The sequence below is a fragment of the Idiotropiscis lumnitzeri genome, chromosome 7, assembly GCF_059441095.1.
Source record: "Idiotropiscis lumnitzeri isolate Australia: NSW breed Sydney's pygmy pipehorse chromosome 7, RoL_Ilum_1.0, whole genome shotgun sequence".
NCBI classification, from domain to species: domain Eukaryota; kingdom Metazoa; phylum Chordata; class Actinopteri; order Syngnathiformes; family Syngnathidae; genus Idiotropiscis; species Idiotropiscis lumnitzeri.
In genome coordinates, this window is record NC_142397.1 from 22,365,292 (window position 1) to 22,389,705 (window position 24,414).

General features: G+C 44.0%; 1 protein-coding gene across 1 annotated transcript; it reads left to right on the top strand.

Moving 5' to 3' along the window:
* Positions 1–5,898: 5,898 nt before the first annotated feature.
* LOC148334287 (uncharacterized) lies at positions 5,899–10,246 on the top strand. The gene is made up of 2 exons (XM_088301217.1): positions 5,899–6,001; positions 7,719–10,246. The coding sequence occupies exon 2, from the start codon at positions 7,851–7,853 to the stop codon at positions 8,397–8,399; it is 549 nt and encodes a 182-aa protein (XP_088157343.1). The 5' UTR covers positions 5,899–6,001; positions 7,719–7,850; the 3' UTR covers positions 8,400–10,246.
* The last annotated feature ends 14,168 nt before the right edge of the window (positions 10,247–24,414 follow it).

Here is a 24,414-nt window from a genome sequence, read left to right on the forward strand (position 1 = left end):
TTTTGACAAGCCTGGGGCCAATAATACCCTATATATATGTATATATATATATATATATATATGTGTGTTAAATACAGAAATAGCACCTGCAACTGAGACTGCGCCCTTTAATTCAGTGAGTGTTATGGTCGTGAAAATACGGTATGTAAAATGAAAATGTCAATGCCATTCCAGATTGTGAGATTTTTGCATCTTTTTTGTCACAAAATAACATAAATGTGAATATTTGAGCCTGGATTCCTAAATTCAGACAGCTGGTAAGAGAAAGCATGTACTGCAATTTCTGACCAGGCTGTGAGAGCATCCAATGCCTGAATCCTGCTGTAATATGTACAGAGACCCCACCGCACCCCTTTTACCTGCTAACCTCATGGGGCCGTCACTTTATCAGAAAGCCTAGTGACAGAGCAGGCCTTCATTCACTCATCTTCAGCCGAGCATCATTACAGTCTCTAAAAAACAACCCTAAAAGTCATACAAAGGCTTTAATTTTCATCACCTCAAACCTTATTTGACACTAAAGCATTCAGTGGATATGCTTCCTCATTAAAAGAAAAATGCACATTTTGTTGTTTATGTATGCGGCAGTAAGATGCAAACAGAGAGATTCAGTGACTGGAAATATAATTTTCTCAGACCCAGGGATTGTCTGGAGGGTTCATTGGAAACTCAAGCAGCTGGCTGCGTTTCCTGCTGTTCATCTGCACACATACCCTCATTCAGAGATGGGGAACGGCTCTGCCTATTAAAATGTAAATTCCCTCTCAGTGTAGTGGTAGGAGCAGCTGTGAGAGGCAGGGAAGAGACAGGGAGCTGTTGGTGGTGAGAGGTGTGCACACTATAAGCAAAATCTGTCTTTGACTATGCAGTGGTTCAAGATTGGCACCATGTGGCCAGATAATAAGATCTACTAGCTGGAACGTGAAGACGATTCCACAAAAACCTCACTGGAAAAAAAAAAGGTGATTGGGCTCAACTATTCCTCAGCTTCTTGTTTATTTTTACAAACAACACACACACTCATTTAGTTAATTTTACATGCAAATTCACATTTTTTGGTATGTAATGATTATTATAATACTACTAATAATGACAATGTTGTTGTTGTGACTTTTGACTTGTCCAGTCGAGGCTCGCCAGAACGAGTAACCTGCATGATTTGTTTGTCACAGTTTGAATGCAAAGATGCCCTTCCTGACACAACTTCACCAATTTTGATCCGGCTTGGGACTGGGAGTGGCTGGGTCATTGGGCACTGCTCAGGAATTGAACCTGCAACTTCTGTGTGATTTTTTTTTTTTAATTTTCTAAATAGAGTGGAAATTGTGCAAACTGTGCACAGCAAGTTTGAGCAAACAAAGGACGCCCCTGCTATACTCAGCCAACACATACTATTTATTTGTCATTAATACACAATTGTGCACGTGTTTAACATAACGGCTAGAGGTGAGTGAATGGATTGCACAAACAATGTCACTCAAGTTGCCACTTTCAGTGCCACCAAAAGTAGAGATAATTTCATTAAATGACACCACTTTAACTATTGTACCATGTCTGGACATAATCATCATATCTTATCGCTCCATACTGATAGCCATTGACGAGCGGTGTTATTTGCTAGCTTAAGGTCATTGTCTGTGCACGGGCTGCTCAGGCGACAATCCTGGAGAATGTGGGCCATCGTTTGGTTGGGGTTTCCGCACGGGCAGTCAGCGCTGTTCTTGGACATAATAACACATTGGTTGTCAATGATAATAGCCAACATGATTATTGGTAATAAAGCAAATATGCAAACATCTTCTGTGCCGGCTCCCAATGCCATTTTTAAAAAATGGCTGTCGTATGCGAGGTTTGTAAGAACAGGTTTTGCTTTGTAGTTTGCGAGTCACAATTCAAACACACAAAAAACTGCGCATGGATGTTTATATGGCATAATGTAGAGCTGTCAAATTTTGCAGTAACATGGCGTGATTGATTCAAATATTAAAAAAAATAAAATAAACATCAGACTGCCCACCTCTACCGAGGCTTTAAGTATTCTCAACAACCCTTGCAACTTGGAATGTGTGGATTCCAACAGCCTCTGTAGGTCCATCGTAACCGATCGGGTGAGCACCTATGGCGTGAGAGCCTTTCTTTGTAGCAAACTTACTATATATGAGCATATTATCATGAGTATGAAGTGTGAATGTGCAATGTCACCCGGCTTGCGACATCACTGGACACATTGTCTTGCTTTTGAAAATCACTTGCAATTGTCTGACAGCATAAGTTAGCCTACTAATATTTTTTTCCAGTCCATCAATCGCCAAAAGCATGGTCACCCTTCCGTCATCTTCAGTATTTCCTTCTGTGAATTCTCATCAGTATTTCAGGCCCAAATAGTCTGTCCGAGTCAGTGAAAAGAACCGGTGCCTCATCACAAGCAGGTGAGGCACAACTGACACGCAGCCAAATGAATGAATGAACAAATAAATAAATAGAACAGTGTTATACCTTTCAGTCCCACAGACTTCAATGATTTGTGTTCCATATTGTTTTAATTTCACCAATCACCACACTGCGCGTGTTCTGTTTTTATTTATTTATTTGTCTTTATTTGTTTGCGTGTCTACTTGTGTGGCAACTGCGTGTGACATAGAAATTATGTTTTCAATGCAGATTGGCTGTCACCAACAAGGGACAGGTTGAAATCCTGACAGGAACTTAGTAACGGTCAGTTCAGTTAGGACTGTCAATAAATTTTACTGGTCCGCCACTCCATCATTGTTAGTCTTTCACTCGATGATCGTTATTCTTACCACGCTCCTGTCTCTCCTCATCACTGCTAAATCTACCAATGATTATAATGGTGCAGTCGGACCAAATGTGACTTTTCTCTTCGATGGCAGTTAGTTGTTTTATATCGGGTGCCATAACAAGAGGAAACAAAGAAGAGGCGAGCATTCAACAGGCTACCGAAAGAAGAGCCAAGGTGTCGTACCATTGCATCGGTTCAACTGGCTTCCAGATTAACTGGCTTCGGATTCCGGGGGTGGAACACACAATCGGGAGTTGTAAGCGTTTTGTTTCACATGTAACAACTGTGGACGTGTGCTGGTGCTCTACCCAAGCCATCTTCCCCCCGCCTGGTATTCGGAATACATATTAGAGCCACCATTGGCAGGTTTCTGACGAGACAACCCTGACTTTGTCTGGCCAGATGAGGCAACAAATCAGGAGTCGGCAGAAAGACGGACTTCCTGCCACTAATTTCAACTAGCACGTCTCTGGCGGATGCCCCATAGAGGTCAACCGTAAAGTTGACTCGACAAAGAGGCGCCAAAGGAACTCCTTTTATGAGCGAATCCACAACTGAGCTCCAGCTTGCTCATTTGCAATTGAAACCTTAATGGTTTACTATATTAATTAAAAGCTGGTAACAAAACTGGGGGAAACCCCAATACTAGTTGTCACTTAAACGTATCCCCACTTGGGGCTGGGCGATTAACCAAAAATTTACTGTTACTGAAATATATTACAATTACAGATATCATTTTGCCCATGTCAATAAATTCGGTGTTGAAAAAATTAAAAGAAAAGTATTTTTCATGCCCTTTTAATACAGTTACAGCGCGTGTAGTCACATGACTCCACCCATCTGAACAAAAAAGAAAACTGCAGACGCGGTCGTGGCTGGCGATTCAAATTAAGAAGCGGCTGACACGACTGAAGAAGTAACGTTAGTTGAAGTTGTTCCTGTTGAAGAAATTCGACATCTGTCGTTTGGTAATGTTGTGGGTTCCATAAAGATTTTTCCTTTTCACCACCTACAACACAACCACGCTGTTGACTTGGAACTTGGTGGACGCGATAGACTAGCACATAGCTAAAGATATAGCTCATCTAGCTACAGTGGAGTGCACAGTATTTAAATGCCTAATGAAAGTAGCCGGCAAGAGGTACAAAAATGTTTTTCGCAAACCGCACTTCCGACTATGGACAACATCGGCATGGGAGCTTAGACATGTCAAGCATTTTGCAACCACATCCGACTTGTGGTCGAGTCGCAACATGGATCCCTGTTTGAGCCTGACTGTGCATTATATAGACAAGTGGCGACTGTGCACCAGAATACTCGAGACGGCACATTTTCCTGATAATGCAAACTTGTTTATTTGGCTTGCATTGACATTTTTTTTTCATTTTATTTAGCATTTTGTTTACAGTCCACACTAGGTCCTTTGCACATGGCATTATTTATATTATTTACAAGAGACCTTTACACAAATCTAGGCCTTTGCACATGGCATGACAGCACCTTGGAGCAAGCCATTTGCAGAAAAAGGTTTTGGGGGAATTTATCGTGCATTTATCGTTTTCGAAGTAAAATTGCTCAATTTACCGTGATATTGATTCGAGGTCATAACGGCCAGCCTTATTCCCACTTCAGGTTCACAGTGGAAGAAAGTAAGACGACAGAGGCTAATATAGACCAGATATTTATTTTTCATAATTAATAATGTTAAAAAGAGTTGCATGTAAGGTCAGGACTCTGACACTGGGCAGAAAACCACTAATGAAAATACAGCCTCCAGATCCACAGTGCCAATAACCCACACTATGCCTATAATAAATTCTCCAATAAAAACACACTAGTGGCACATATAACAAATAAATAAGTAATAATAATAAATACACTATAAAACAATCATGCTAAAAGTATATTAAAATAAACACAACAATCTTAATCAGTGAATCCCACTAGTAAAAAGAGTATTACCGTATTTTTACGGCCAAAAGACGCGCTGTATCAAAGGGCGCAGCACAAGTTGAGGGTGCTATTTCTGTATCTAATACTTACACTGGGCTCGCCGCACTACGAGGCACATGCTAGCTCGCGCATGCCAGCTCACGCACTACGAGGCACATGCTAGCTCGCGCATGCCAGCTCACGCACGCCAGCTCGTGCACGCTAGCTCGCACACGCTAGCTCGCACACGCTAGCGTGTGCACGCTAGCTCGCACACGCTAGCTCGTGCATGCCAGCACCCATACAAATAATGGATCTCTGCCAGTTGCAGCACTTCAGACCAATGAGAGAATATTATGTTATGGCAAAACATCTAATCGACAACGTCAGGGGAGGGGTGTCACTGGTCACCACACTCCTTAGAGTCACGGTTTCAAATCAAAACCAAAAATATCTCTGAACAGCATACAAGCATACAGGACAGACTGGCAAAATAAAGATAAAGATAAAAGATAAAGATGTCCTTTAATAGTCCCACAATGGGGGAAATTTACGTTACAGCAGCAAAGATATAGATCACACAGAGGCGGCGGCGTAATGTAGCCGTTAATGTATAACGTTAGCTTCAGACATTCATAAAAAGCATGCAAATATGCACAGTATATACATATATACATAAATCCCCATGTATATACACACTTACATCCCACAACATATACAAGTGAAATGAAACACTCCTAATGTCTGTCCATGGTACAGAGGGGAAATAAAAATGCTGCAATGATTAAAAAATACTGAATGATAGAAAATACTGCAATGATACAAATACGGCAATGATAAAAATGTAAAGTGCCCATATCTGGCTATTGTTATGGTTTATTGAGATTTAAAAAAACATTTTTAATCAGGACGCATCAATAATGAAATGTATATTGTGCTAACGTTTTTTGCACTATATTTACAGGCAACCTATGAATACCAACCCATATCCTTTGGTAAATTGGCACAAATGATGGGAGTGCAGGAAAGTCAATCTGGCGTGCTCTTTCCTCGTCACAATATTTGACATGTTTTCAATTTCCAAACTTGCTTTGTTTTAAGCTTTCTTTTCAATCTATGTTTAAAGGTGCTAAAAAGTCAAAACAAAATGGGTCAACAGAGGATGTGAAAGCAGTTGAGCATTGTCTAATGGAATTTATCCGTATTGATAAGGAATATCTGGCTGTGAGAGGAATTTCCCCGGAGCACTCGCTGAGAGGGACTGGAAAGGTATAAAGTTCTATGATTCTACAATCATTTCTGAGAAGAGGCTGTAGACATAGAACTCCTTCCGTTGCCATAGAAAAAGGAGAAATGCATATTTTATCATTATAATCATTTGTTTAAAGGACCCTAAATGTCATGAGCTGTCTTTGTTGTTTTTGGTTTAATATTTAGTTTCATGTTTTTTCTTTGTGTTTGGCCTGTCATTTTCATGCTCATTGTGTCCACCTGTGTTCATTTACCCAAGTCCTAGTGTTCGCCAATCAGCTCCTTCCAACCCTTTGAGTCTTGTCCAGGTGCCCCTCGTTGTCTTGTTAATTTGTTTGTATTAAGTTCCCTGTTTGCTTTCAGTTCTTGTCGGTTCAATGTCCCTGTAAGATGTTCATGTCCATGTCAGTTGTCGTTCTGCCCGCCTCACCTTTTCATGTTAAGTCCTTGTGTTTTGTTGAGACATGTTATTTTGTACTTTTGATATTTTACTTTTTTATTCCAGCGCCTTGTTTGCCTTTTTGTTTTCGTCACATAAAGACTCCTATTACTCCTGCCTCCCTTCCCAGCATTTGGGTCCTCCTCTTCCTCAACCTTCAAGCACATCCTGACATCAAAATGACCAAGAGCCTTTGTACTATAATGAAATCAAATAGAACGCATTAGCCTTTGGTTCTTTTTTTTTTTTCTATCTCAATGTCCTTTTTTTATTATATATGTAGGTACTGTGGTTCTGACTTGTTCTGCTGAATTGAATTGACATTATTGAAGTGATTTCTGACATTTTCAGATGCTGCTTTCAACACTCACCTGAAATAGTTATATAGCTTGTATGTCTTGAAAGTTTAAAATGTTTGAAGAAAGTACGGCGGAGTGCAGTGGAACCCTGCTATTTGCAGAGAATAGGCAGATAGTTGGATCGCAAAAATTAGCAGATTGATATAAAATTCCTTTGAAGGTTTTTTGGGGAAACTCTTGAAGGGTAAACACTGTTTTTGGGGTGGTGTGTGGGCATACAAGTGTATTCATGTTCCTGTACTGATCCAAGGTGCTGTTACTTTCCTAAATAACAGCATTGGTTATAATCCCCCAAAAATTCTTGTCAAATGATTGTTTTTCTTGAATCATTTCTGATGCTCATATTTCAATATAGAAATTTAATTTGATTTGAAATTCATTTCCGGTTCCGGCGCCGCGCGAGTGGCTGCCTGTTTACAGCAGCGTGGCTCACTATTGAGCCTTTTTCGTGTGTTTTTTCCCTTTATTTTATTTTACCTCATCGCAACAATGGACATACAACTTGCCGTGGTTTTACTGCTGTTGGGGGCTGTTTTTTGCGCGATCGTGTCCGGAGACGAAACTCGGAGCTATGGATCGATCGTGTACTCAAGAGATCAGCTGTTAGCACTCCGTGCTAACCCTGCGTCGGCTCCCGGAGCGAGACCCGATATCCCCCGCGAGCTGAGGAGGAAGAGACGGGGATGCAGTGCGGGGGATAAACGCCAGGCAAGGAGGAGACGATACCACCCCGTCCTCCCGTCCGTTATTATGGGGAATGTTAGATCCCTCCCCAATAAAATGGACGAGCTAACAGCGCTAACCCGGCACGAGAGGATTGTCCGGGAGGCTAGCTTGCTGGTGTTCACGGAGTCGTGGCTAACAGAGCTAACGCCGGACGCTGTCGTGGAATTGGACGGCTTCAGTGGGCAAATGAGTTTAACCTGTTTTTCAATAGGTTTGATCAAATGCCTGACCCCGCTCAGGCTCCCCTGCTGCAGCCCCCACATCCTGCCTGGTTCCGGTTCGAAAGACACCCCATCCGAAGGAGCTCAACAACTTCAGACCAGTGGCGCTGACGTCTCATCTGATGAAGACCCTGGAGAGACTGATCCTCGTCCATCTGCGACCCCTGGTCAGCTCCTCAATGGACCCACTCCAGTTTGCATACCAGCCTGGCATCAGTGTGTATGATGCCATCATCTACCTGCTCCACACTTCACTCTCCCACCTGGAGCAGGCGGAGGGCACGGTGAAGATCATGTTCTTTGATTTCTCCAGTGCTTCCAACACCATCCAGCCCACCCTTTTGGGAGACAAGGTGGAGCAGGCGGGAGTGGCCCACCACCTCATCACATGGATCCACGACTACCTCACAAACCAGCCACAGTACGTGAGAACTCAGGGCTGTGTGTCTGACGTGCTCCTCTGCAGCACGGGAGTGCCGCAGGGAACTGTTCTGGCTCCCTTCCTGTTCACCCTCTACATCTCGGACTACAAATACAATTCCTCCACCTGTCACCTGCAGAAGTTCTCTGATGACTCTGCGATTGTCTGCCTCATCACTGACGGAGACGATCGGAACTACAGAGGGGTTACGCAGGGTTTTGTGGACTGGTGTCAGCAGAACCGCTTCTAAATCAACGTTATTATTTTACAGCCACCTCTTTGAAATCTAATTCCTTAACATGCTTCAAAACTCACCAAATGTTTCTCGCACATCAGGAATGGGCGCAATTGCAATATCATTAAAAAAATAAATAAATAAAACTAAAAAAAAAACTGTTTGAGCACACCCTAATGAAAAATATTGGCAACTCCCAGATAAATTCAACAGGAAGTTTTCAATTCTCCTTTCAAAGTAAAGGTTGGACCAAAAAAGTCACTTGTTCTGCAACATGATCTCCTCAGAGGGCGTTTGTCGTATCGGCTTCAAACAAGCACACAAGAGACACACTTAACAGTACTGGTTTGGATTTCATGAGGTAGACAGTAATGATGGGCATGAGAGTTCTTTTCAGTGAACTGAATCCTTAGAATCAGTTCTTCAAAAAGAATCGTTCAAAACATTATTCACCAAATCGTTCACCCGTCCCCAAAACAACAACAAGAAAAACACCCACACAAAAACATTACATTTGTATTGTATGAACGAGAATGGCAGTATAGTACGTTCACTAACTGAATCATTGGCTAACGGAAAATACTCACTGAATCATTCGTGAACGGGAAATGACACCACATTCTCTCGCTAATTCATTCATGAACGTGAAATTACATCATGTTCTCTCACTGAATCCTTTGTGAACGGAAAATTACGTCACATTTGCTCACTAACACATTTGTGAACAGTGCAAAGTGTAACGTGACGTCCCATCCGTTCCTTTTATGCCCCCTTGCATTAAAATTAACCAGGGGTTTACAGATGTGCTGTTTTGGCAAATACAACACAAGACAACACCAGATATTTATCCAACTTTACCATGTTTTTCCTTCTCCCCATAATACCTCCGAATGGGCTGTCGGAGGTACCCTTTATATCAGGCATCACCAAATGGGGGACCGTGGTCTGGATGCGGACCGACAGATGGTTCGGACTGGACCCATGACCAATCTATGATGAATTTTTTTCAGGGCGCATTTGCAAACGTTAACGCTGAAATTCTAGTTAATACGGAAATGGCGTCACTGATTTGAGCCAATCATATCTTTTGTTTACGATCCACTGCCAATTGCGCAGCAGATCGCAAGAGAGGGCTGCTGACAGTATGCCTTGCTAAAAAGTTAGCAAGGTCGATGCGTGTTGTTTTAAATAGATGGACGGAGAAATTTAGTTTCGTTCTGGCTGCAGCCGATACAAAACCAGTGTGCATCATATGCTCCGAAACCGTCGCAACATTGCGAAGCGCCACTACAAAACAAAGCACCGTCCTTTTGTGCAAAATTATCCGCTGAAGTTTGAGTTGAGCGCACATAATAACATCGAACTTCGAGTGCAGTATAACAGATTTTTACATTTTCGGTTACAGCCCAGTGGCATGCAAACGAATGTTCACTAAAAGTATCATGGATTTTGGGGAAACATAAAAAAGGAAGTTGTGAAGGAGTGCTTAAATGCAGTTGCACAAACATTATTTATAAAGGAAAACACAAAGCCCAGATGTGTGAAATAATCTACCAAATGGCCCTGACTCCGTTCCAACCCAGATTTAAGTCACTGGCAGGGCAGTCACGAACTCATTTTTCTCATTAAGAGAAGTTAAAAAATATTCAAAAGAAAAGGTGGTGTCAAAGCTCATTTCGAATTAGTTTTTCACGAGGACAGCCATTTTTATTCATTGTGTACTGAACATGTCGACCTGTTTTACTTGGATAATTAGGCTTTCCGTTTTTTTAGGCTGATAACTCTTTGATTTAGGAAAAAAAGGTAAAAGATGTTAACTCAATGATTTGCACTTGATATATTTCTGCAGGAGATATTTTACTGTTTTTTTCTGGAAGTGGCACCCTTAAGTTCCTTGAGCCGCATTTTCTTAAATGTGAAATAAAGGCCTTATATTTGTTTGACTGGCAAAGGTGTTTAATGGGAACATTGCTAAATATTTAGTATATAAGTGCGCTCTGTTGAAAATGACTAAATATCGAAACTATTTAAAAATGTGAACATAGGCTAGACATTAAGGGAAGTTGGACTTTGGTTCGGACCTTTTAATTGGAAGAAATTTTAGTCGTGGACCTCTGTGACTTTTAATTGAATACCTCTGCTTAATATTAAGTGATTTAGTCCACATCAATTTCTTTCACCTCTGGGAGATAAGTTGCTGGTGTTCCTGTTGCATCATAAAATGTGTTTATTGCCTATAGCTTTAGAATAATATTCAAGGGCAAAGAATTTTGGAATGACAGACTATTTTTTTCTTGAGTCCCCCTGATCGCACAACACATTTGATTTTGCTACCTCTCAATAGTAATTCACATGAATACGGTTTTCCACATAAACAAAGCCAGCGGCTGAAAGCAAGCCCGTGGCTGATGGAGTGTGTATGCCATCAGAATCCATATCATCACAGCGACAATGCAGCATCTCTACTAAAAGAGAAACAGTGTCATTAGTATTAAGGGAAGGGGCATGTCTTGCTGATTGCTGATTTCTTGTGTGAGCAAGCGAGAGCAAGAAAGCAATCAGGGTGTAGATGATGATTGTCTGTGTTTACTGAAGTGTATATTTGTGTGGATGTGTGTGTTCATTCATCCTGAAAAGTCTTATAATAGCTTGGTTGTGTGGTGTTCAAAATGCACTCCACCAGCTGGGTGAAAGTGTTCACTGTTAACATTTCACCTTCAGGCTGCTGCAGCAATCAACCAGCCAGTGCGTAGTACAGTTCTTGTTGAGGTCAAGGTATATTATAATTGCAAATACACAAATAAACTGGTTTATTTATGTCAACCAATTGTAATTTTAATTAAAACACAATCAGATTCTGGCATGATAAAACTACTAGTTATGTGAAACTCTCCTCTTTTTAGAGAACTGGCTCAGCTTTGTATCATTTTGTCTCCTCAACAGCTCTTCTGATACTTTGTTGTTTAATTTATTACCAAAAATAATGGACAAACCCGAATTCCAATTAAGGTGGGGCATTGTATAAAACCTAAAGAAAAACAGAATACAATAATCTATAAATATTTACAAATTTCTATTTAATTTGGATTTGATGCCTGCAATACGTTCCAAAAAAGCTGGGGCTGGATAACAATTAGGGAAAGTTCTGGAAATATTAAAAAACACCTGTTTCAAACAGGTGAACAAGTTAATTGGAAACAAGTGAATGTAATGATTTGTTATGAAAGGAGCATCCCTGAAAGGCTCAGTTGTTTCAAGCAAGGATAGAGCCAGGTTCCCCACTTTGTAAACATCTGTCAGATATAGTCCAATCTTTCTCAACAATTGTAAGGAATTTATGGCTTTCATCATGTCCAGTCCCTAATTTATAATGGATTATGGGGACAACTTGGCTCAGATGTTGGGGTTTGATCCTCGTCCATTGTGACCAAGATACTGAACCCCCAGTTGCTTCTGATGCTGTTGTTGTTGTTGTTGTTGGGCTGGCGCCTGGGCGGAACCTCCCAAGGTTCGCCCAGCTAGCGCAATCACCTTCTGCGGCTCGGTGGAGAGGCCGTTGTGAGGGGGAGGTGCGTCGCCGAAAATCCTCTGCCGGAGGGGAATGAGTCGGGGCACCGCAGGAGCCATAGCCAAAAGGTGGCAGGAGATAGTGGCGGCGCCCTCTCCCTGACCGGTCCTTCGGACCGAGTCGTGGGGTAATATGGGTGCCGGCAGGATACATTCGTCGTCGACGGGGGACCGCCGACTCGTCCGGGAGACCACGTAGAGGTTGTATCCTTCCTCCCGGCTTCTGATGCTGCATCATCAGTAGGTAAATGAGGTAATAGTGTGAAGTGTTTTCTCCCCTTCATAAAAACTTTTTCAGTTTACACATTTAGTTACTACGTCTGCAAATGTAAGTTAAAACTCTAAGATGCAAAGCTAAAGCCACAAAGTATATCAACAACACACAAAAGCGCCGCCGGCTTCTCTGGGCCCGAGTTCATCTGAGAACGACTGACACAAAGTGGAAAGGTGTGCTGTGGTTTGATGAGTCCACATTTCAAATTGTTTTTGGAAGTCCTAAATGGATGATGTTGGCAATTAGCTCATTATATTACAATATAATAATTGATACTTCTGATCACTGAACCACTTTTTTGAGTCATTGAGGAGTGTAGGTAAGTCTTCGGCTACATTTTTGAAAATTCTTAACTCAGCCGCGGCAATTGAAACACGCCCCAATGTGGAGGGAAATCCAGAGAGTCTAGTTCATTCATTGTAATAATAACAATAATAATATACAACCCACAACAGTTCCTATTACTTTATTATCTATTTCTACACACTCGAATGCCAATACGTGTCTCATACTATGTGTATAATAGTAAAAGCATAAATTCAAAGGATATAAATTGACAGGCTAAGGCTAAGCGATAAGATATATATATTATATTGGCGACATTTTACTTTTCATTTTGAAAACTACTACTTTATTTTCATCAAGGGTGGTGCTACAACATTTTATCTAAACATTATCTAAAATATATTTAGAAGTTATTTTCTCAGTCCCCCGCCTATGTATTGGTCAAGCCCCTGTTTAACCCCAGGATGCTTTTCATCCAATGAATTAAAAAAAAACTGCATTTACAAGATATTCAATAAATGTTAATTAGGGTTGCTGGGGGGAAAGGAAGGTTGGTGGGGGTCAATCTCAAGTCTAAACAAAGATTCCTATCTAATGAGTAGCAGCTTTGAGCCACAAAAGAATATTTCAGCAACAGATCTTCAAGTGGAGAATTACATCCTTATCCATTTTTTCCCCACTCTCTTGCTCACTCCTGACTCGTCGTCTTGCACTGCAAGTGTGGGCCGAAGCATTCCCTTGGATAGGTCAGATGTCGAGTCGTAATTGATGCGCCTATAATCAGAACAATGGATGTGCATTTCCGCATGCATTGCTCATGTCTACATCCACCGCACATTTGCAACAATGTCATTTGAGCAGCTCAGCGGACAATAAACAATGCAGTACACGAGCGACTGGTCGTTCTGAGAGGGAAGTCATTCCCGAAGAATACCGGCGATTGCTGAACAAAAGCATTTTTGTTTTTTAGGCGTTGCTATGGGTCTAATTATGAATGACATTTGCATTAAAAAAAAACTAACGCAAGTATTCTTAAAATAGATTTATTACTCAAAATACGGTGGGTCACGATTACTTCACACATGGTCTTTAAGATCTCAGGGAGTGAAAGGTATACGCGCCAATTTTATTTTCTATTTATTCAGCTGCGTTTCAGATGTGCGGCACCTGCATGTGATATGGTACTGATAAGTCGGCTCTTGACGCCATTTGGTGGGCCTGAAATACTGACGAGAACGTACAGATGGACTAAGTCAGTGAGGAATGCCTAGCTCTGCCTTTTTTAAACACCTAAAGATTTCCCACCTTCCATGAATGTAGCAGTAACAGTAGGCCACTGATATGTCCTATTTATTAGCCTCACGCTAATATGGTGATAAACCACAAAGATGAATGTATTTTGTAATTAATTTTGCTGAACTAGCAACCTTGAGAGTTGAGGCATCATGTCATTCAATTAATTTCATCCGTCTGGCAAATTTGTTTAGTTTGTTTGCAACTCAAGTGCAATTTCTCACACACACGTCTTGATTGTGGACTTTGTTATTCTTATATGCAATATGCTGAGTTAAATTACTTCTAATATACATTGACTTGGTATTCTGTCTGGTCAGTCAGGGCTGATTTATTGTTTTGCTTCTGGTGTAATGTCCTATTGATTCTTTTTCACATTCTGTTTGGTGCTCTTTTTTACGTATTGTGACCGTACGACCCCAATGTTGTATTATTTTTCATGAAAGGATTTGCATCGGATTTCGTAAATAATGTTGCATTTGTTGGCCGGTGTTTTATGGTCTTTTGGTTGCGCAAATAGTTGTCTTCCTCATGACACGGTGGATGTGTTCCGTTAATTCTCTGACATATAGAATCGTTCTATGATTATTTTCTGTGTTGGTCTCTTGTGTGTTCTTTGCTTTCCTTTCTTTTTCCTTCTGTTCAATTTGCCTGGCTTGTTGTTTTCCTTTTTTGATGGCTCATTCTGCGAATTGGCAGCATGTGAGAGCTTTTTGTATGTCATTCTAATTACAGAGATTTTGTGTGCGGTAGTGTCTTCTGATGTCCAGAGGAGTTACTGGTCGGTGTGTGCTTGGTTTTCTGTAAATGTTTTTTTTTATACTGCCTTGTTCATAGTGATTTTGTCACGGGTTGGGGAACCGTAATGGTGAGAGAAAAGGAACCCAAGAGCAACCTGGATATGAGATGGGATTTTACTTGTGGGGAAGCAAGTTGAGGCAGCGGGTCCGGAGTTCTGCAGGGCAGGCGAGGGGGTGGTAGACGCGGCGGGAAGCAAGCGCAGGCAGCGGGTCCGTAGGGCGCAGGTCAGGCGATGAGGTGGGAGATGCGGTCTGGTCTTCTCAGGCAGGCGGTGGTGTCACGGGCTTGGGCGGGCAGGAAGAAGGCTTGAGGAAGCACACAAGAGAACAGAGTTATTACGAGCACCAAGGACAGCGCCAACAATGCCAATCTGTTTCATGCAACTGCGGCCAAAGTACCACGGGTATAACGGGATAATCCGGCGCCTGACTCCTGGCTGCGCTGAGCTTTTATGCTGTTGCTGATTGTGCTGATGAGCTGCAGGTGCGCAGGGGCCCGCGCCAGAAATTGCAGGGGCGTGCCTGGGCGTAGAACAAGGACGCTGCCCAAGCCCTGCAAGACAAGTCCACCAAACATGAAAAGCAATGGCCATCACAGATTTTTATTAAAGTCAAGGAAGGATGTGGTCCGATTCTTTTCTTCTTTGTGCGATTTTTATCCATCCATACATCCATTTTCTGCCACTCATCCGGGGTCGGTTTGCGGAGGCAGCAGCTTCAGCAGGGACACCCAGACTTTTCTCTCCCCAGCCACATCTTCCAGCTCTTTCCAGAGGGATCCCGAGGCGTTCCCAGGCCAGTCGGGAGACATAATCTCTCCAGCTTGTCCTGGGTTGTCCGCGGGGCCTCCTGCCGGTGGTACATGTTCAGAACACCTTACCAGGGAGGCGTCCAAAAGGCATTCTAATCAGATGCCCGAGCCATCTCGTCTGGGTCCTCTTAAGGCCACCAAACCGGACCCCCGAATTGCCTCGATTGCGCCTAGAAAGTCTGTCCATAAAAATTCTGAGAAGAATCGGTTCCAAAGGACAGCCGTGGTGGAGTCCAACCCTCACTGGTAACAAATCTGACTTACTACCGGCAATGTGGACCAAACTCTGGCATCAGTGATACAGGGACCAGCCTGTCCTAGTGAGCATGGTACCCTATACTCCCGAAGCACACTCCACAGAACTCCCCGAGGGACACGGTCAAACGCCTTCTCCAAGTCCACAAAACACATGAAGACTGCTCCGGCAAACTCCCATGCTCCCTCGAGGATCCCGCTAAGAGTATGGCTGTTGCACGGCCAGGACGAAAACCAAATTGCTCCTCCTCAATCTGAGATTCGACCTTCAGACGGACCCTCCTCTCAAGCACTCCTGAATAAACCTTACCGGGCAGGCTGAGGAGTGTAACTCCTCTGTAATTGTAACACACCCTCCGGTCCCCCTTCTGAAAGAGTGGGATCACCACCCTGGTCTGCCAATCTAGGGGCACTGTCCCCGATGTCCACACAATGTTGTAGAGGCATGTCAAACATGACATGGTGGACCAGAATTTCCTCGAAGCCGTCTGGAGGTCGTTTTCCACGGCCTCCCTTAACTCCTCCCACGCCTGAGTTTTGGCTTCAGCTGCCACTGAGAATGTATTCTGCTTGGCCAGTCAGTACCTGTCAGCTGCCTCCGGAGTCGCAGGGGCCAAAAAGGCCCGATGGGATTCCATTTTCAGCCTGAGAGCGTCCCTTTACGCCGGTGTCCACCAGCGGGTTCGGGGGTTGCCGCCATAACAGGCACCAACTACCTTACGCCTACAGCTTTGATCGGTTGCCTCAACAATGGAGGCACAAAACATGGTCCTATCAGACTCAATGTCCCCCACCGCCCCCGGTACGTGGGCAAAGTTCTGCCGGAGGTAGTAGTTGAAGCGCTTTCTGACAGGGGATTCTGATTCTGCCAAGTGTTCCCGGCAGACCCAAATGTATTGTGAGGGTCTTCCCCCAACATCGGATTAACTCACCACCAGAAGGTGATCAATTGACAGCTCCGCCCATCTCTTCGCCCGAGTGTCCAAAACATGCGGCCGCAAATCTGATGACACAACTACAAAGTTGATCATCGAACTGCGACCTAGGGTGTCCTGGTGACAAGTGCACATGTACACCCTTATGTTTGAACATGGTGTTTGTTATGGACAATCCATGACCAGCACGGAAGTCCAGGGGGGCCGTACCTCCCAATCACACACTTCCACGTCTCACGGTCACTACCCACGTGAGCATTGAAATCCCCCAGCAAAACGAGAAAGTCTCCAGGCGGAGCACTCTCCAGCTCACCCTCTAAAGACTCCAAAAAGGGTGGGTACTCTGATGTGTGGTTTGGTGCTTAAGCGCAGACAACATTCAGGACCCGTCCTGACCCTAAGGCAAGTGAGGCTACCCATACACCGGGGTGAACCAAAATATACAGGCGCCAAGCCGGGGGCGCAATAAGTATGCCCACACCTCCTCGGTGCCTCTCACCTTGGGCATGAAGAGTGTCCAACCCCTCTCGAGAGGACTAGTACCAAAGCACAAGCTGTGAGTGGAGGTAAGCCCAACTATGTCAAGTCTTAACTTCTTGGCCTCACACATCAGCTTGAGCTCCTTCCCTACCAGGGAGGTGACATTCCATGTCCCAAGAGCTCGTTTCTGTAGCCAGGGCTGAGCCCGGCCGAGCCCCATGGGTGCAGGCCACCAGGCACTCGCCAAGGAGCCCCACTTCCATGTCTGTCACCAGAGTGGAGCTCCGGTGACCCGCGTCCAGGCAAGGTAAATTGCAGTCCAAATATCTCTGTTGTCATAAGGGTTTTTTTGGGAGCCGTGCTTTGTCTGGACCCTCACCTTGGACCTGTTTACCATGGGTGACCCTACCAGGGGCAAAAAGCTCCAGACAACTTCTAGGATCATTGGGACACGCACCACAGAAACGTTGGCAGCTCATGTAGCCCAATAATTTACATTTTTAATATATTTAACATATTATACATTACCGCACCTCATCCCGCTTTCAAAGGGCGCTGGTTAATGATTCCGACAGTCAGCTCGCTTGCCTTAGCTTGGGACATGCATCAAGACTCTGAGCTAAGGAGAATGCAAAATAACAAAAAAATCACAATGTCAAATCTTTTGATAATACAATTAAACAAATTATTGCTCTATACCTACTGTGTGTTTATAGATGGCTTTTTTACGGCTCCTCTGACAATATATAAGCACGTCTGGAAGTGAAGCAACCCTGAAGTTGAATCACAAAAAAAGAAAGAAGTAGAAATAACGCCTTTCAAACTTACATGTAAACGCCACAAGGTGGCACTGCAGAGCCACAACCGCATCTCGTTCGTTCGTTCGTTCGTCCGTCGATTCGACGAGGACCATCTTTTCATCCTTCTTGGTGGGTGCGTAGATGGCTGATCAGTCCTATCTTTGCACGAAAAGTTCTTCTGCAGTATGGGCAGGGGATGGAGGTAGGCGACGGGCACTTGTCTTGTTTGTTTTTTCTCGCTTGCCGTTTTCTTTCCGCTGCACCTTTTCTCTCGTTTTCATAGGTCTTGGCACCGTCATGTAGGGAGGCCGTCCATTCATTCCGGGCTTGTGCTGCTTTCTCCCATGTGTCAGGATTGATACCGAAGGCCTTGAGGGACCCTTTCAGAGTGTCTTTGAAACGCTTTTTGGGTCCTCCGCAGAAGCGCTTTCCACACTGCAGTTCTCCGAAAAGAAGTTTCTTGGGCAAGCGGGTTTCGTGCATCCGTGCTACATGACCTGCCCAGCGCAGTTGTGATTTCTTCAGGAGAGTGTGGATGCTTGGGAGTTTTGCACGAGCAAGCACCTCTGAGTTGGGTACTTTGTCCTGCCATTTTATGCCAAGCAGCTTTCTGAGACGAGTGGCGTGAAAGTGATTCAGCTTAGTCGCATGGCGTCTGTAGACTGTCCAAGTTTCTGAGCCGTACAGGAGAGTGGTGATTACAGCAGCACGGTATACTTTGAGTTTGGTCTCTAGAGTGATGCCTCGGCGATCCCACACGTTTTTGGTCAGTCTACCAAAGGCGGAACTAGCTTTGGCTAGTCTGGCGTCTATTTCGTCATCGATGACAGCATTCCGTGAAAGTATGCTCCCAAGGTACGTAAACTTGTCAACAGCTTTCAATCGTTGTCCATTGATTGTGATGTTTGGTTCAGCGTATGTTCTGCCAGGGGCTGGTTGGTGCATGACCTCGGTCTTCTTGATACTAATTGTGAGGCCAAAGTTGGTACAGGCCTTTGCAAATTTATCCACGTTTATTTGCATGTCGTCTTCAGAGATGGAGTTCAGTGCACAGTCATCTGCGAAAAGAAAGTCATTGATGGTGGCAGACTTGACCTTGGTTTTTGCTTGGAGTCTTCTGAGGTTAAAAACTGAGCCATCCATCCGATATTTCAGGCCGATGCCGATGTCACTGTCAGCAAAAGCATCAGTCAGCATGGCAGAGAACACCAGGCTAAACAGTGTCGGGGCCAGTACACAGCCTTGTTTCACTCCGTTTGTGACCTCAAATGGTTCAGAATAGTTCCCGTTATCAGTGACTCTGGCCATCATACCATCATGCAGGAGACGGACAATGGTGACGAATTTTGGAGGGCAACCGTACTTGGCCATTATCTTCCACAGACCTTCCCTGCTTACGGTGTCGAAAGCTTTTGTCAAATCAACATAAGCAGAGTACAGATCTACGTTTTGCTCCTGGCACTTCTCTTGCAGTTGCCTGGCAGCAAAAATCATGTCAATGGTGCCTCGTTCTTTTCGGAAACCGCATTGGCTCTCAGGCAGCAGGCCTTGTTCAAGATGTTTTATCAGACGGTTGAGGAGGATTCTGGCTAGAATTTTGCCTGCAGTTGGCAACAGTGAGATTCCTCGATGGTTGTTGCAGTCCTGCCGGTTTCCTTTCCTCTTGTACAAGTGGGTTATTGAGGCATCCTTGAGATCCTGAGGAACTGATTCATGCTTCCAGATCAGGCTGAAGAGTTCACTCATGCGGTGGACGAGCATACTACCGCCATTTTTGTAGATTTCTGCAGGGATGCTGTCTGCGCCAGGTGCCTTGCCACTAGACAGTTGGTTTATGGCCTTGAGGAGTTCACTCTCTGTGGGTGCATCATCAAGGGAATTTGCTGTTGGTATCTGTGGGAGTCGATTGATGGCTTCATTTTTAATGGCTGAGGGGCGATTTAGCACACTGTCGAAATGCTCGGTCCATCTCTTCAAGATGTCCTCTTTGTCAGTGATCAGTGTTGTTCCGTCACTGTGGAGAAGTGGAGATGGTCCTGAGGATGATGTTGGCCCATAAATCTCTTTCAAACTGCTATAGAAGTTCTTCATGTCATGGGTATCGGCAAAACGTTGAATTTCATGTGCTTTTTTGCTCAGCCATGTGTCTTGCATTTGTCGTAGCCGCTGTTGGATGGCTTTCCGTTTGTGTCTGAATGTCTGTTTCTTTACTGTAGAGGTTGGATCATCCAGGAGGGCTTTGTGAGCCTTGTGTTTGTCTTCTAGCAGCTGGCTGATTTCGTTGCAGTTCTCATCAAACCAGTCTTTGTGCTTTTTTCCAGAGGGTCCAAGGCACGTGTATGCTGTATTGTAGACGGCCTCCTTCAGTGTTGACCATGCAGCCTCAACATTTTTGTTCTCTAGAGAGATTGTGTTTAGTTGCTCGTCTAGGGAATTGTTGAGGCGCTGTTTGATGTCGTTGGCTTTAAGCTTGTTTACTGCTAGCCGTTTCAGACTTTTTGTGCCCTGTGGTCTCCTCTTAGGTTGGATGCGTAGATTTAGCTTGGACACAATGAGACGGTGGTCTGTCCAACATTCCGCGCCACACATTGCTTTGGTGACACGGACATCCTGCCTGTCCTTCCTTCTAACAATGACGTAGTCTATGAGGTGCCAGTGTTTTGACCTGGGATGCATCCATGATGTCTTGTTTCGAGTGGGAAGACGGAATACTGTGTTGGTGATGAGCAGATCATGTTCCGCACAGGTTTGCAGGAGCAGCAGGCCGTTGCTGTTGCATTTGCCCACCCCATGTTTCCCGAGTATTCCATCCCATGAGTCGCTGTCACAGCCTACTCTCGCATTGAAGTCGCCAAGGATGATTAATTTGTCACTGGTAGGCACACTTGAGATAAGGGCACTCAGTTCTTCATAGAACTTGTCTTTGGTCTCATCAGTGTTGGTCATTGTAGGTGCATAAATACTAGCTATGGTGGCGAACTTCTTTCCATGTGAGAGGGGGATTCTCAGAGACATCAGTCTGTCGTTTATGCCTTTGGGCGGACCCTCTAGTTTGCTGACCAGTGAGGATTTTATGGCAAAGCCGACTCCGGCTTCCCGCTTGGCTTCCGGTTCGCTGCCACTCCAGAAGAAAGTGTAGCCTGCTCCTCTTTCACAAAGTTCTCCTTCTCCTGCTAGTCTTGTTTCGCTGAGAGCAGCAATGTCAATGTTGTACCTGCTGAGTTCTCTTGCGACAAGTGCTGTTCGTCGCTCAGGTCTGTCGGTGTTTTCTCTGTCGAGTAGGGTGCGCACATTCCATGCTGCTGCATTCAGGGGAATGCTTTTTGTTCTTCTCTTGTTAGTTCGACCGCAAGTGTAGGGTCCCCGCCAGTCGCGGTAGTCTGGCTAGGGGGAAGGTGGAACAGACAATTTTTAGGGCACCTTTTCTAGCCCCTTCCTCATGCTAAGGAGGTGAGCAGTGTGATCCTAAAGAGGGCTGCTCAGTCACTCAAGCGGCTGCCGGACTCCACTGCTGTTCCATTCCAGTGGGGAACGACCATATGACTTGAGTCGCCTGTGTGCAGATTTGAAACTACGCCTGCCAATGTGCCCACACCTGACGCTTCGCCTCTCGTCTGTCGCCACAGGGCTTGGGAATGATATAGTATGTTGAGGATGAAAGATGAATTGCACAAACACTTTGATTTAAGTGAGGAGGAGTTGTGCAGCTCGTCGACCTCACTCTCTCGTCCAAGCACCATCCATATCCAGCAGCAAGACATGGTCAGGACGGCCGGGGATGGAGTTGGATGCAGTGGATGACCATCAGTGTTCTAAGTGTCTCACTGTGCTCTCTGTGCATTCCACAATGCGCTGCTGTGAAGACGCCTTTGTGTCCGTTTCACTTAAATGTAGTTTATCCGCCCACTCCGCCATAATCCAGACTTCACATGCTGGGCCAGACATAGCCCGAGTCCACCAAGAGCAAAGGTTCTTGGCCCCTCACCTGGTTTAGCCCGCCTGTCGAAGCGGTTTGCCGGGGTGTGGCCGCTGCGCATGCTACAGCTACTTGGAGCCACAGGTGAGAGTTGAGTGCCCGGCAGAGACCAGGGTTAGTAAACTGCACTGTAGGTTGAAACTACAGAGCACGACAGTCTACTAACTAAGGTGCTACTCTACTGAAACACCCCATACACCGCATCTACACAGGCAAACAAACCACAAAAATGCACCATATCAAATGCACCTTATTGGGCAATTACAGAACCAGTTTGTGGTCTTCAGTATTTTTGTGTTTTGGAACAGTCTCCCTCTGCAACCCTGAACGACCTCCCTGACGTGAAAGTATTTGATTATACTTCTTTTCCATTTTCGCAAGCTTCCATTTTTCATGTCTTCACCTATTTCCCATAATTCACCATTTCACATGTTTCACCCCAAAAATCCCCATTCATTTCCAATGGGACAGTTAAAATTTCACATTTACATGCTTCCAGTTAGAAATTCAAGACATTCAGGTCATTCATTTCACATTCCTGTTACTCCTTTCACATTATTCATGTCATTCACTGTATTCATGCATTCCCATTTCACGTTTCACCCTAAAAATCCCCATTCATGTCCAATTAGACTTAACATTTCACATTCACATGCTTTCAGTTTCCATTAACATTTACGTCATTCCACTTAGAAATTCAAATGTTTGAGCTCATTCAACTGCCCTTGGACTGACAGCCACATTGGACTAAGTGATTAACCTCTGATTCACCTTGAACACCCCAGTGAGGCAGCCATCTTGGACTGGGACATTACATTTCTATTTAGTGTCATTCAACATCATTCACTATCATTCAACATCCTTCCACCTTCCATCCTTCACTATCATTCCACATCATCATACAATTCTATTCTCTACGATTCAAACTCATTCAATTTCATTCTCTATGATTCAAAATCATTCAATATCATTTCATCCTTCCACCCAGATGGCTTCAACTCCTCAGGCTTCACACGCAATTTCTCCAGAAATTGCATTCTCTAGTTTACAGTAAAGTACATTCTTCTCCTCAACGTGTCGGTTGTTGTTTCAGAGTGCCAGTCACTCACACTGCTTTGTTTTTTTTCGCAAAGGGATGGGGGGAATCAAAGTTGTTTTGCGAAATTTGGGGTCAATGGAGCTGTTTTTTTGGTGCAGGGGCATTATTTGTCGATTGTTTCATTCTTGGGTCGCAGCAAAGATACTTGTGCTTGCAAACCGTAGCTACGTAAATGTACACAACAATTCATTAGTCATTAGATTGACAAGTGGTGTTTGTTTTTTTGTCTTAATTGAATAATAATAACAATAATTATAATATAATACAATAATAATAACAATTTGGTGTTTATACGGTAACCACTAATATGGAGAATTCTGGTATTATTTGATTTATTTGTAAACGGACATTTATGCTTCGTCGCCAGGGATTCGAAGGAGGTTGCTTTTGGGCAATCTTGCTGAACATATATTTGGCTCTTCGTCAGAGTAGCCAACACCTCTGTCTATTACAACGCATCATTATCGGATCGGCCAAAGCAGGAGCATGCACCCTGGCTTCAGACGTACCCTAAAAAATATTGTCCTCGTCAGTCGAGAAATTCAAGTTGTTTTTTATCCTAGGAGTGCTCTGGATCGTTTGGCAATTTATTTCTCCCCTATGCAAAAAGTAAACAAAATGAGGTAAACTAAATTAGTAATTGTGGGAATTACAGTACTGGCAATAAGTGGTGACGTTAACCACATGATTAACTTTGATGGTGCCGTTTTTAAAAACACATATCGGTTATCTGACAGCAGGTTAAGAATTTAACCAGCAGTTAGTTTAACCAGTGGTTAAAATAACCAAGTTTTGAACAACCGAGCCTAGGCTTTTACTGTTGCAAAAAAGTCATTAAGGTTGACTTCCCCTTTAAGTATTTGTATTACTTTGTCAAGTAAACTTCATTACTAAAACTATGGGACCAGAGGACAGTAATGTATAATGAAGTACAGATTTTCTTTGACCATGATTTCTCACCAAAGGTACAGAAGAAGAGAATGCTTGTACGTGACGATTTTTTTTTTTTTCCAAGATGGCGGCGTGCATGGACTCTCCCGTCCAGTGCTCTTTATTCCTTTTTATTTGTTTGCTCGGTCTTATTAACACCAGCTGTGGCACAGTATCGATATACCCACCAGGACATCATGTAGTCCATAAAATCGACGATCTGGAATTACAAATCCTGGGAAACCGCGATGAACGAGACAGCTGTGTGATCATCATAATGGAATCCTGGCTGCACTCCAACATTCCCGACGCTAGCATCCAGCTAGCCGGGCGCTCGCTCATCGCGCAGATCGTACGAGAGACACCGGTAAGAGCATGGGTGGGGGGCTCTGTGTTTACGTGCATGAGAACTGGTGCAATAACAGCATGATCGTTGAGAAGCCCGCATCCCCCGACGTCGAGTACATGTCCGTTAAATGCCGGGCCTTATTTTCTCCCAAGGGAGCTAACAGTAGTGATAGTCAC

Bases quoted from the DNA above. Each gene is read 5' to 3' on its own strand.
- LOC148334287 (XM_088301217.1), top strand. From the start codon at position 7,851: ATGAAGACCCTGGAGAGACTGATCCTCGTCCATCTGCGACCCCTGGTC.